The sequence below is a fragment of the Syzygium oleosum genome, unplaced genomic scaffold, assembly GCF_021117445.2.
Source record: "Syzygium oleosum isolate NSW1041296 unplaced genomic scaffold, Sole_v2.1 Sole_v2.32, whole genome shotgun sequence".
Taxonomy (NCBI): domain Eukaryota; kingdom Viridiplantae; phylum Streptophyta; class Magnoliopsida; order Myrtales; family Myrtaceae; genus Syzygium; species Syzygium oleosum.
The window spans coordinates 3,088,897-3,102,638 of NW_026607516.1; the positions used below are offsets into that span (position 1 = coordinate 3,088,897).

At 39.2% G+C, this 13,742-nt stretch overlaps 1 protein-coding gene across 3 annotated transcripts; it reads right to left on the bottom strand.

The window, feature by feature from the left end:
• Window positions 1-5,054: 5,054 nt before the first annotated feature.
• Window positions 5,055-13,436, bottom strand: LOC115686970 (protein SUPPRESSOR OF PHYA-105 1-like). 3 transcript variants are annotated; one of them, XM_030612410.2, is made up of 9 exons: window positions 12,940-13,436; window positions 11,537-12,866; window positions 10,814-10,971; window positions 9,219-10,050; window positions 8,511-8,657; window positions 7,823-8,140; window positions 7,679-7,738; window positions 6,402-7,114; window positions 5,055-6,073 (listed from the first exon to the last, which is right to left on the bottom strand). In XM_030612410.2, exons 2-8 carry the CDS (start codon window positions 12,800-12,802, stop codon window positions 6,911-6,913), a joined length of 2,985 nt encoding a protein of 994 aa, XP_030468270.1. In that variant the 5' UTR covers window positions 12,803-12,866; window positions 12,940-13,436; the 3' UTR covers window positions 5,055-6,073; window positions 6,402-6,910. The 3 variants fall into 3 exon arrangements, with proteins under 3 accessions (XP_030468270.1, XP_056160450.1, XP_030468271.1); XM_056304475.1 differs by having other exon boundaries at window positions 6,402-6,638; window positions 6,746-7,114; window positions 11,537-13,436; XM_030612411.2 differs by having other exon boundaries at window positions 6,402-7,102; window positions 11,537-13,434.
• Between the last annotated feature and the right edge of the window lie 306 nt (window positions 13,437-13,742).

Below are 13,742 nucleotides of genomic sequence, written 5' to 3' on the forward strand. Positions count from 1 at the left end.
AATTTGGTTGAAAGGACTATATTGATAAACGGTTAAAAAATTTATGATTAAATTGGCTAAATTAAAAAGTGCAAGATTGAATTGACCGCCATACAATAGGTTTAGGACTCTTTGGACGGTTATTCCAATATGAATGAGTCACACTCGTTTCCACAGAAATTCAGCTTTGGAACAACACAACTTATAATCGCGTGCACGTATGACAATAAGTTTTATGTGACTAAAATACAAGTTGGGATTTTTTAGGGTATAATCTCATATTTATTCTACTAAGAAGAAATCAGCCAGCTTGGTTATTAAACAAACCCTCTTCAAGGAGAAGGAGCGCTACCGCACCAGTGTCAGAAATCAGACATTTTTGAGTTCAAATTGGAACTCCTAATTTCTGAAGACCCTGAAAATAAACTTAAGCAACTTGCGCATCAGCGATGACAACATCATCACCGAGCGCTCCTAGCTCAGAAACCACACAATGACAAACGCATAGAGGCCCACTCCAACTCATGAATCATAGACTAACCAAAGAAAGCACATGGGGATATGGGACACGTTCCTAGTTCTCATTAACTGCGTTTGGTTACCTGGATTTTTAATCATGATAGATTTAGATATAATAGGATATGAAATCTAAGGAATTTGTTATATAATCTATCTATTATTTGGTGAATCGTAGTAATAAAGCTGGATATTTTTACATATTACCATGTCTATTATTTTTTATGAATGTCATATCAGTGTAAATGAACATAAAAATTGCACAAACTGACACGATAAAAATTTCTCATCACACTCTTACCTACTACTTTTTTATTTGCTCATTTTTTTTTATTTTTCCCTCTCTTTTTTTATTTATTTTTTCACCTTCCATCATTCTCTGTTATTAAATAGTAAACTATACTAATATACCTAAAACATGTAGTAAATATAAATATTAAATATATATATATATGAAATTTATATTCATAACATAGAAATAAATTCGATTATATAAATAAAAATAAGAATAAATAAAAACGAAATTGTTGTTATATTTTTGTTATTTTGAATTTTTATATTAAAATTCAAATATTATTGATATTCATATATTATTTTAATTTTATTAGTTTAACAAGTTTGTTATTCGATAAAAATAACTTTTATATAAATATTAGAAATCCTATCCACCTTTATCCCACCTCCCCTATAGGATAATTTTATCCGGGTTATATCCTTCTTATATCCGGCTTTATCCTGTTTTGGCTAGGCGCCAAATACGAGATAGGATAAAATTTATCCTATTTTGAATTTTATCCTGACTACCAAACGTAGCTAAAGAGAATTATGCTTAGTAGTACAAAGTACGTGCAGGGGGACCAATATACATCAACATGAACGAACATTGTTGTTTTAATGTGAATGTTGCTGTACTTGCCAATGCCATTACAACAAAGCAAAATGCATATTGAAATCCACGCCTTTCTCCCACGAGCTTTTCCACCCAAGTAGTGACGGGTGTTGTTCGGCTAAGTTCGTATATCAGAAATTAAAATCAAACGTTAGGAAAACTAACCTGAAAGCAGTGCAAACAAATAAGCAAAATGTTGATCCGAGCCCAACGGAATAACGTCGTGTCCTTAAGACGAATTTGGCCCCTCAATCAGTATCCGAGGATATTGGACAATCGTCTCCCAGGATAGAACGGATCTCGTTCCTCCGAAGCGGTACGTATCCGGAGGACTCCTTCGAACGCAATTTTGCAGAACAACCGCACAAGTTGATGAAGTGAAAAATGTATAGAGTGCGTCGGGAAAAATGAATGCCACGAAATGATTTCTATTCTGAACTAAACTGTTAGGTCTTATTCAAGTGGCGAAAAATGAAGAGGTGCGAGTTTTCGTGAACAGTAGCGAAGGTTGACTTGAACCGGTTCGGTTCGTGAACAGTCGCGAAGGGCTTCAGTTTTCCGTTCGGGCGAACCGAACCTCACGAACAGACATGTTTATTTGTCCAATAAATAAATAAATAAATAAATTCTAAACAACGTGTCTGTTCGGAAAAAAATAAAAAACCGATAGAGAGTGGACCCGGAACCGAACCGAGTCGAGCCGGACGGTGGCGGCGCGCGCGAGGGGTGGACCGACCTAGCTTGACGTAGGTCCTCTCTCTTCCACAAAAGTGGGGTACCCTTTGGGACCCAAACCCATTTGTGAGGCTCAACTATTTGAACCCATCTCCCATCTCTCTTCACCCTATGTGGGACACTTTCAACCACACACTTCTCATTCAATTCTATGGGTTTTGGTTCCAAAATCCCAACAACGGGTGCTGTCACAGCTTCGCTGCGACGCCACACTGCATGAACGTGCATTGGCAAAACAGAAAAAATCTTCACAAATTGCCATTAACATATAATCTCAAGTTCGATTCCTCGCGTTCTTCTTTCATACCTATATATTGTTTTCAACGACTTTTTTTTTGTTATGAGTGTATCGTTCGAATGACTTAAACTTTTAGAATAATTGATTAGATACTCGGTTTTTCAACGATGTCAACCGCGCATTGAAGGACGAATTCTGGGATCAAGACAGAAAACAGGTGCTGCTTGTGATTTAACAGGCGAATTATTGCTGCTGTGCTCATCGTTTATGTCGACCACTTCATTGCGAAAGGCCCACGCAATTGCAAGAGTATCTGCATCTTATGTCCTGGAACATATGCCACATTATGTCTTCACATAAACAGAACTGTTTATATTATTTTTGTTGGTGCCTAATTTCCTTAAAAAGTACCAACTTTAGGTCGGGTTCCAGTTTTGGCCCAAATTTATTTATGTCTTATATAAAAGCGCAAACTTTAGGTCAGATCCCAAATATAGCCAAACTTTTTGTTGTCTGATAAAAAAGCCCCAACTTTTAATTGGTACCAAGTTTTCCCCATCTTTTAATTGGTACCAAGTTTTTGTCCAATGATATTATTCCATGTGTACCCAGCAAAAACTTGACGGAAACTCGACGAGGGCCAAAATTGGGACACGATCTAAACTTGGTATTTTTTTATGGGATAAAAAGAGTTTGGGGTAGAATTTGGATCCGAGATAAAGTTGGTGGTTTTTTGTGAGACAAAAAAAATTTCGAGTCAGAATTGGAACTTGAGTTAAATTTAGCATTTTTTTTAAAGGAACTGAGCCTTTTTTTATTTTTTTTTTGTATTTTTGGCATTCAATATTTTTTTTTTACGAAAATAATTTCCTTGGACATGCAACCCAAGTTGCAACTTAGTGTTTTTTACCTTGGACATGCAACATAAGTTTCAATTAGTGTTTCTTCATCAGTATTCAGGACCACTAGCACATGCGCTTCATCTCTCTATTTAATGCTTCAATGTATGAGTAGGTAGGAACAAAGTTGGTGGGTTCACAAAAGAAAAATCCCACCATACAATGTTTCCACCAATTACTGCTGAGATCCCAACCGAGCCATGAATTATGGAGGGAGAGATCTCAAAGCAACATGAACCACCCGTTTGCAACTTTGTATAGACCCAATTTAATGTTGGTAGGGTTTTGGTCAGTGAGTGATCGAGGGAAAGCGAGGCTGCGTTTCGAGATCGAGCAACGTACGGTTCTTGATTATGTCCACTTGTCGATGTCAAGCCAATAAATGACGAAGCGACCATGTGAAATCGGCCCCATCTAGGCAGTTCTCACTCTCTCGATCCACGGTCGAATCGTCGATCTAATGTTAGACGCCCTTTGAGCTTTTGCTCACAGTCTTGCACATTGCAGCATCTTTATCGAGCAACGCCAAATGGAGACCCTCACAAGCATTCTTGGCAATCGTTTCGCTAGCGCAATGGTATGGATTGCCATGATATACTGCTAAAAAGCTGTCCACCATGTATTGCCAACGTCATCAAGTAAATCGAGTTTAGCAGCAATTGAATGTACATAGTGTTGAAAATATGTCTCGAATTTGAGTCCAAAAATGAAGCTTTTAATCTGAATGGTTTCCTAGTTAGAGTAGGTTCTCTAGTTTGGATCCTGCTCTTGTCTATATATATAAGAAGTGCCTTCACAGTGAAGAGTATCAGAGAGGCGACTTCTTCATGAATTACACTTTGAGAGCTTTTAGTGCAGAAACCAATTAAATATTGTGAGTGAGATTTGTGAATTATTTCATAAAATTAAGAGATTATTTTGTGAGGAAATGTAAGGCTAAATACTGTGTGAGTAATTGAATATAATAAGGGTTGGGAAACACTAATAGTGTTTGAATGACTTGAGTGTGGTTGTAATATTCGTTCTATGGCTTGATCGATAATGGAATTTTTTTGCTCCTCTCCCCATAAACGTAAATCATATCGACTGAACCACATAAAATCTTGTGTCCGACTTAGTTTCTTATTCTATCTATTTTATTGTTCGGTCACTTGTTTTTGCATCACATAACATTGCTCATTTCGCAAACTCATGACCCATTGGTCTCGGAAATTTGAATCAGCACACAACCAAATGTAAGGCAACATAATTACATGTCTCTGACTATCTCTAGACCATAGGATCAACATTAGCATAAATAAGTGCAGCCAACCAAATAGTGCTTACTCATACTGTCGACCACAAATCTGTTATGCGGAATGAATCATGGAGCGCATTCGGTAGGTGCACCAACCTGTACCATCCTAGTAACCTTCATTTCCATCTGTTGAACAGTTGCAGTTGATTCCTAATAAGTGATGGAGATCAGGAAGAAGAACAGGAGCAAAGCAATGAACCACACAAGGTGGCTTGACTTTAGTTTTTGCACCAAAGTTGGTGTCGTCTAGTTGCGAAACTTGTGATGAGCGTAGATTGTGATTTCGTTGCAGAGAAAAACTTTACAACATAGGACGAGGGCGAGAAACCATACCCCTGACGTAGTTCGAACAGACATGACCAATTGCATGTTCCGGATCTTATGAAACACGTCGAATGAAGCACAGTTTGAGTCCACTGAACTTCCGGTATATTATCTAGCGATCTATGAGTTGCGGTGTGAAGAAATGTCTCTAGATTTGACAGCTTGGAAAAAGAGAGGTGGTTGAGGATCGATCCACACGTCATTTGAAATTGTAGTTCATAATGTGATCACTTACATGATTTTGCAGCTGGAGAGCAAGACCAGCTGTATTTCTAAACGGTGAACAAGGAAAGATTCTTGATGCATCAAGATATCTCGAGTATAAAAATGGCTACGAGTTGGATTTTCGCAAAGAAAACCATAGAATAATGTAAAGAACAAAAAAATTACATTGCACACTCTAAGATGGTCCCTGTATATTCACCTCAAGCTGAGAGCGAAGAAGAACTGCACTCGCCTAGCTGAAAGTCTCCTGAGCCAGTCTTTTTTTCCCAAGAAACTTTGTAGCACAGCTCTCTCCAAACCGGGGTGAAAAACTTACTAGCTTAGCGTGAAAAGACATGAAGCTATTGTAAACAAATAGTCTGCTGAAAACCCTGTTATCTGAAAGGCCATACAATTATATGCTTTGAGAAATTCGACAAAGATTAAGTCTGCATTCCAGATGGCCATCTTCAAGGAGATATGAGCCAAAACAACCGCACAAATAGATTTCTGTTCCATCCAATTCTGCAGCAAAATATAAAATTATGGAAAACGGACCCGAAAGAAAGCCTAAGCTTCATGTATCCACAAATCCTTCACTTGTCCAATCCTTGGCATGACGGTATTTGAATGAGATGGATTCATGCCTGAATTAGTAAGTAGGATCACCATTGTTGTCACCCTCTTGGGGGTTTAAGAAATTCCATCCCTCAGAGAAATGTCAGTATCACTAATCAATTCCAATCATTTCATATGTTCGTCCATGGAGTAGAGGATGAAGCAAGACCAAGTATAATTAGAGAATCTAAAATTCCTCACAAATGAAGCTTCATTTTTTGAGATGCAGATAGCGATGAATAACTCTTTTCCAACAGCAACTGGCGATGGAACCTTTTTATCACCTTGACCAAAATTATGGAGTATAGACTGTCACCAACGAAAAGTAAACAAGTTCAAAAACAACTCGGGTTCCTTTCTTTGCTCCTGCCATGCTGAAATTTGTACATAAAAAATCAATCATCAGTTTGCAGTGGTTTATATGATCATAGGTTCATAAAATATCTTTCTTCACATTAAAAGCTTGTAATATGTTGAACTATCTAAAACGCTCAAGGGTTGCGACTTATTGATTATGGGCTATGAGAAAAGATACTTAGAATCCCTGACTTTTTTTTTGGGTCAAAACTTAGAATCCTTAACTGAAATGATAAGCAGTGAGACAGTCATCTACTGAGACAAAAACCATAATCAATCGGATGATATGAAACTATAGTGATGTCGCCTAGATCAAAGTCTCGAAGACATCAAGTGACAGCATACCTGAGCCAACCCCCACTGCTTCTCATGAAGTAGAAAGAGCACGATTGCCAACGAGCAACCAATCAATATCAGATTCAGAAACTGCAGCATAAACATAGTCATCAGATATCACTTGCTCTCTCTATCACAGAAGCCCAGCTTCATGCACATTTTGTTGAGCCACCCCAAGAAAGTTATAGCTTGTGATTGTGCCAGGATCAGCTGATTGATCGCCTCATGCTGTCCTGCTTCGTATTCCTACATCGTACATATTAACAGAAACTGAAGTGCTGCTAGATCAGCCATTTATATTTTCTCTATCTTTGTGTTCCCGAGACAGCTTGCGTGTCACAAGGCGAACTTACCAGCCAATCCAAAAGGTTTGTCTTGAGGACTGTTAAGAGAAAATCATGTTTTCCCCCTCAAACCATCCGCTACATTTCAAACTTCCAGCAGAGTTGGCAGCCACAATCTTATATGTCTTCCGTTCCCAGCAAACACTTGAATCAAAACTATTTTTTTTTTAAAACTCAAACCATCTGCAAGATCTTCAAACTTCCAGCAGAATTGGCAGCGACAACCATATTTGTCTTTTGTCCCCAGCAAACACTCGAAACGAAATTACCGTCATCATTGCCAATCTTGGTTCCAGAAATGGGATCAGAAGATCCAAATGCATGAGAAGTGATTGGCATCGGTAGGGATCTATAGAAACTATAAACCTGATAAAACAACTGATTGTATTTAGTCAGCTTATTCTTCATTTTCACAATATTACACTAGAATATCTTTGGAGACTGCCAGGAGAATGTCAAATAAAGGAAACATCAAAATATGACCTGGGTTTAGACAGTACAGACCTCTAACAAGGACTCCAATTGGTTCATTGATATAGTTCTGTTTTTTCCTTCAAGAAATCTCTTAGAAAAGGATGACTCTCTCTTAGGTGGCTTATCTTTGTCCGGCTGAATAAAATGCATCTTGGTCCAATAATAAAAGTTCGGGTAATCTTAATAGGTGTACTACGAACATGAACAGAGTAAAATAACACCACTTATCATTAATAGCAGCAGAAATACCGGAATTTCCATCCCCTTTGCTTTTATAATGGTCCACAAATAAATTAGAACACCATAATCTGAGTCTCAAGCACTGTAACCATTGACATCTAACTTTCAACAGCTTATTGCTGATTTTGAACTTCTTTCATGAAATTTGGCAGTTTTGTAACCAATTTACTCACTACTTATCTAAGAATACACATCGTACACACAAAAGCTGAGACCAAAGTAGCGTACCTCATTAGTCTCTGAGCCGCATGCTATGTATCCATCCATAGTGGACAAACCAACAAAATTCTGCAAAACCAGAAGCTCATGCTTAAGATAATGAACCAATCGTATGCTTTAAAATGTCAATAGATATAGTGTAGAGAAAGCAACCTTCTCATTAGTATGACCCCGATATGTTAAGGTGCAAGCATTTGAGGACAACCCATCTGAGTTCGCTTTCTTTAGATCCCATAGCTTTAAGGTGTTGTCCGTGGATGCAGAGACAATGCTTTCAGAATCCAAAAATTTAATATAGCTGACTGTTTTCCCATGGCCAGCTAAAGTGCACCAAGGAATCTGAGTGTGCCGAAGATCATAGCAATAGATTTTGTTATCAGCACATCCGAAAACCAACAGATTAGTCGAGTGAGGAGAAAACTGAACACAGCAGACATTGGCTGGGTTCCAAATGGTGCCGACCGAGTTTTTCTGCAGAAAATCACATTAATGACCTCATTCTTCCTTTTTGAATTAGAAAATCCTCACATAAAATTCCAAGACGATAAATTAACTAAAAGTCAAAGCAAGAATCTGCGTCTACGCTGCTTGAACTTATGGTTACAGCTTAAATAAATATTAACGGGGCTTTCAAAGGCCAAGAATGATCAACTGAGTTCATAAAGTTTACTGAATTTCCTTGCCAGTCTGATTCCCCTAATGTGACTCAGTCCAAGCTTCTTTTCTATGGAAGCTTTCAAGCATGCATAAATTGTAACTAGGGAGAAGATTATGTCCCTTTTTCAAGAAGATATTATACTGCTGTAAAGGAATGTTAAAATAGATACAAGAGATGGCATGCCTCATTGATTGCCCACAGCTTCAAAGAACAATCATCACTGCCGCTCGCAAACTTCGTAGGGTCTGCTCGAGAGAAGTCAACAGACCAAGCCCTCTTCTGGTGCTCCATATGTTGTGAAAATCCTTGAGCAGTGCCCACATCCCATATCTAGGTTCAATCAATGTTAAAGTAATCATATGCAGAATTAGGATGGCGAATAACCAGGACCAAACATTTTGATTGCTGTTTACATCAGTTCTTTTTGGATCTTACAGCACTAAATTTTGAAAGTCTAACAACTAGAATCAAGAAAGTAATACCAGGTTCGCATATGGTTTTTAACAGTAATTTGCTGTTTCATCAAACTCCCAAGAGACAGACATCTCAACACTAAATTGGTTCCCACAACGGGAGGTCATTTAGATGTCCGTGAATGCATACAGTTCCTAGTCATCATAATTATGAAGGAACCGTTTAATGATATATTCTATAGAATCTAGTCAAACGTCTAGTCAGACAAGAGAGTAATACCAGGTTCATAGATAGTTTTTTACAGTAATTTGATGTTGCAGGGAACTTTCACGAGACAGACATCTCATCACTAAATTGGTACTTAAAATAAGAATACATTTAGATGGAATGCATAGAGTTCCTAGTCGTCATAATCAAGAAGGAACCGTCAAATGATGCATAGAATCAACAAAACTGAATTCATTATGCTTCACACACCTTAATTGTGCCATCATAATCAGTTGAAGCCAGGTAGTTTCTCATGTAGCTGTTCCAACAAACACAGCTAAGCTTTGAATTGTTTGACATCTCGACTGCTGGATAATGTAGGTCAATTGAGTCATCTAAAAGAGCAGCAAACTCGTAGATTTTTATCTTCTTGGACACACCAGCAGCTGCAATATAATCCTCGTCACGGTCAAAGCCTATAGATCGAATCACATTTGCAGAATTCAGAAGATCTCCGCTTCTCAATGCTCCCCGTGCTTCAAACTTACTATACCGAGCAAACTTGCATAAACCGTCATAAAATTCTTTTTTAAGATCAGATGGCATTTGCTTGACACTGAGGTCCTGATTTACATGCCATACCCCAGACCATCTCTCTCGATTGCTTAGCAATCCTTCGTCAGGATGTGCCGCCGCAGAGCTTCTTCTAGTTTGTGACTGAGATCTCACAAAAAAGTAAGCATCCTCAAGCTGCCTTAAATTTCTTGGCAAGTTTGTTTCACCAGTTGGGAGCGGGTATGGTCTCCTGAGAATTCCGGAAGTCATGAGATTTTCGGAAAGGAACTCTGTCGGCATCTCACTATGCAAAGAGGAGGTTAATGAATAGGATCTTCTCTCCATTTCTTTAAGATCTTCTTCGATGTGTCTTATATCTTCTGCTAACTTGGTGGCATCCTTCAATTTTTTAGCTTTAAGTGAAACCAAAAAGTGAAGTAATAGCTCTGATTCTGCATCATTTTCACTGGTAGATATCCCTGGATGGTCGTTTTGGTGCAATTCATGTGATTTTGATGAACGTAATAATTCCGACTGTAGGATTTCCCTGGTGAAAAAAAAAAAAGCTAATCGTTTTGAATTTCAATTTGTAGTTGCTTATTTGGAGAAAAAATATAAAACACCGGCTAGAAGGTAAAAGTAAAAAAAAAAAATTGAGAGCCAACCAGGTCAAAAGCCTTTCTTGGGTGGTCAAGCAATTTGAGATTAAAATTAGCATATACCACTGAAGAAGCTGCATCTCTCAGCGCATATTTCTTGGTCAAATTCATGGATCAATTTGTAATTATTTACCTCCAAGTAGGATTAGGTGAATCGAAGGTGATCAACGTACTCACCAAGAATGCATTATAACAAAAGCATAAGCGATCTTCCTTTCCTTCCCCTTCCAGCCATGGAATAATGGAGCAAAAAGGGCAGACATTAATAGGTGTGCAGAGTGTCATGGTGTGAGCTCATATCACTCGCTCACAAAACCATGTGCAACACTCTGCTTCAGAGCTAGATCAAAATGGGAGCATTTAATGAACTTGCAAGATACTCAGTCACGATCACTTAATCTGCAGTGACAATTTAAATTATGGCAATAAAGATGGGAATGTCATTGCTATATTAGGGGCAAGATCAGAGTTCTTATTGGTTCTGAATCTCTAGATGACAAAATATTTTGAACCACAGGTGTTGGGTGCTAGGTTCACTAGGACAACATATGTAAGGACCTAAACATTCACTTAATACCTCAAACTATTACTTAAACATTTACGAGACTCCATATTCATAATGCCGTGAACAAAGCAGTACTCGGAGATTACCTCGTCTTTGGACGGGAATCATATTCAGGATGAAGAAGCCAAAGACAAAACCCAGCTTCCTTTGGGTTCTCCGAAAGCAAACTTGGCGGCAGAATCCGGTGACTCAAGTCCAACATTCTCACACACTGAGCTTCCCATGACTCAAAGCAACAGAGCAACTGAGACAAACAGCTAAATTTAGTACGGACTCTTATGTCCCAAAATAGCGCCCCTCAAAAGACATGCAATCTCAGTTTTATCATAGAAAAGAATCACAATGACTAAAAAGCAAGGGAGATGTTCATCCACTAAACTTTTTCTGTTGATTGATGTCAGGCCGAGATCATACGTAAGCTGGCTCATAGAGGAATTTAGTAGGGAGAAGAAATGGCCATTATCTTTTTCCTACTGGAGAGCAAATATTTTCCTTTTCCACTTTAAGTTAAGGCAGCTCATTCATTGACAAAAGCCAAATACTCAAAACTCAAATAACGAGCATCGATAAATATGGGTTCCCAAGCAAGCAAGGTGATCTCTGATCCTTTGTCGAGTGAAATGACACCACTATTATCCGTACTAGGTGCAATCTCCAACAGGTAAACAATCTTCATTAGTTCAACCAAGACAGAGAAGTTTGTGTTAAGGTGGCTCAATGCATGGATAACGACTGGATGGAAATTTACGGAACAATGTGCCAGAAATCAAAAGTGTGCGAGGTTCAAATTGACAAAATAGTATCTATACCTCAAAAAGTAGGATGCCGAGGCTGTATATGTTAGATGCAGCAATGCAGCCCATTTCAGTGAGCTCCTCTGGACTAGTATACCATCTCTCCTCCAACTGAGACAGAACAGATCGAATTTGGTGGCTCGAGTTTGTATTACATGGCCCAACGGTATGTGTTGATTCTGGACAACCCGTGACATTAGGATCTAACTCAGCAAGTATCTGGCTTCCAAAGCCTTGACTGGAGCTGAACTGCCGATATGAAAGAGCTTTTGTGTCTTGACCAAGTTTGTGTTGCTTTTCACCTGAGACGCAAAAAGGTAGCTCACCCTGCTTCCACGGCCTTTTCCTTTTCAAATCCTGATTAAGGACAGTTGCTGCCTCTCTGTTGGCCGATGAACCAATATATCTGATTTTGTTCAATGAAAGCAAAACAAAGCGGGAAGGCCTTAAATCAAGCAAAACGACACCTTGTGAATGAGCAAAATCCACCAACTCTACTATCTGCCTGAACAATTGCAAGCTCTCGAGTTTGTTTATCTTGCGGTACCCCGGTCTGAGCAACTCTCTTAAGTTAGTCCCATCATGCGAAATTCCCAATCCAGACTTATTGACACCATGCAGTGAAGGCTTGTCGGTGCTTGGGATCACTTCCAATGATGCCGGAGAAGCTACTTTAGCTTCAGTAATCAGCTTCTCAGGTTCCCAGTTTTTAACCCCGTCAGCGGAACAGCTGAAAATCCCCTTTCCCTTCACGATTTTCTCAGCCTCCCTAGATTGTTCACTGGATAACATCTGCTCATCGATTTCCCGGATCAGTAAAGGCTTTTGAACCGGTAAATGCGAAGGCATTCCCACATTTTCCTCACTGACCCTTGCCATCATTGGAGAGCTATCTTGGGAGCCAAGACTTCTACTCAGCATTTGAGGAAGATGCTGTAGCTGGCGTTGCCTAAAAACAATATGGCCGCTACTCAAAGCCATCTGATGCATATTCTCCACCGTCAACTCCTCGACCACGGGCCTAGCATCCTGAACACTAAAGTTAGCACTCCCAGCAGTAATGGGAGGCTCGGAACAAGAGGAGGATGTCACACAAGCCCTCGGATCTTTCTCATCCATATTATCCAAAGAAGAGCGCGAAGAGGTCTCTGGCCACTTGTTCTTCATATATGGATCAAGAAAACGATCCTCCGGCATCAAAAGCTTATCAGACTGTCTCCTACCCAGTTCTCCATTCCCAGAAACAGAAAATGCAAATCTTTTCTCAGCTGGCAGTTCCATACAGCCCAATTACTCAGCCTGACCTTTGCCGCATTCAATATACATGATTCCTCATGCAAGTGACCTATCAAGACCGGAAATCGCAACTAAAAAACAAACCCAGATAACAGAGAGAGAGAAAGCGAGAGAGAACTTGCCTGATATGGGAAGATAACTTTCTTCCAAAAACATCACGAACAACCATTCCACCAATTAGATATTCCAAATATTAAATAATTGGGAAAAAAAGGAACAAAAAAAGGAAGACTTAACAAAAGGGTCTGTCTCTATCATTGCCTTGGATATTTATTTCTTCTTTGCAAGTAAGTGAACACAGTCCCTCCACATCATTCGCCCCTTGCACCGTGGATATTTTCAGACGAGTTATAGGATACCATGACCTTTCCCACTCCTTGTTCGTATTATATATTTCAGTATCGAGAATTTGACCAAGAGGGTCGTCTCTGGTTGAGGTCAGATTCCATCCTTTTTCTTTTTCTTTTTCTTTTTTTCTTCTTCTGCAGATGGCGGGGAAGGTGAAAGCGCAGAGTGCCACGACGGTCTTCGTTAGGACAGAGTCATCGTTCTTTTTTCTTTTTTGGCGTATAATGAGTTTGCAGAACGCGCCGCTCTGCCCCTTGGGCTCTCCGAAGCGCGCATGGACGGAGCTGAAAGGCATAATGGGTTGGATAGTCTAAAATGGGCCAAATCCGACCCATGATTCACAAGGCCATAAGGTGATTATTTGCCTCTTATTATAAATAATAGACCCCCCTTAAAAAACCAACGTGATTCACGTATGCGAATTAACACACCTTTTTGATATAACGTCTTTTCTGATTTTCTTTCGGAACGCAAGTGGGTACGAAAAACGATCAAAGATCACTCTCAAGTGCAAAGTGATATTTAATTTGTGGCAATACCGGGTATGTTTATTATATGATATACCTGTACGATCGGT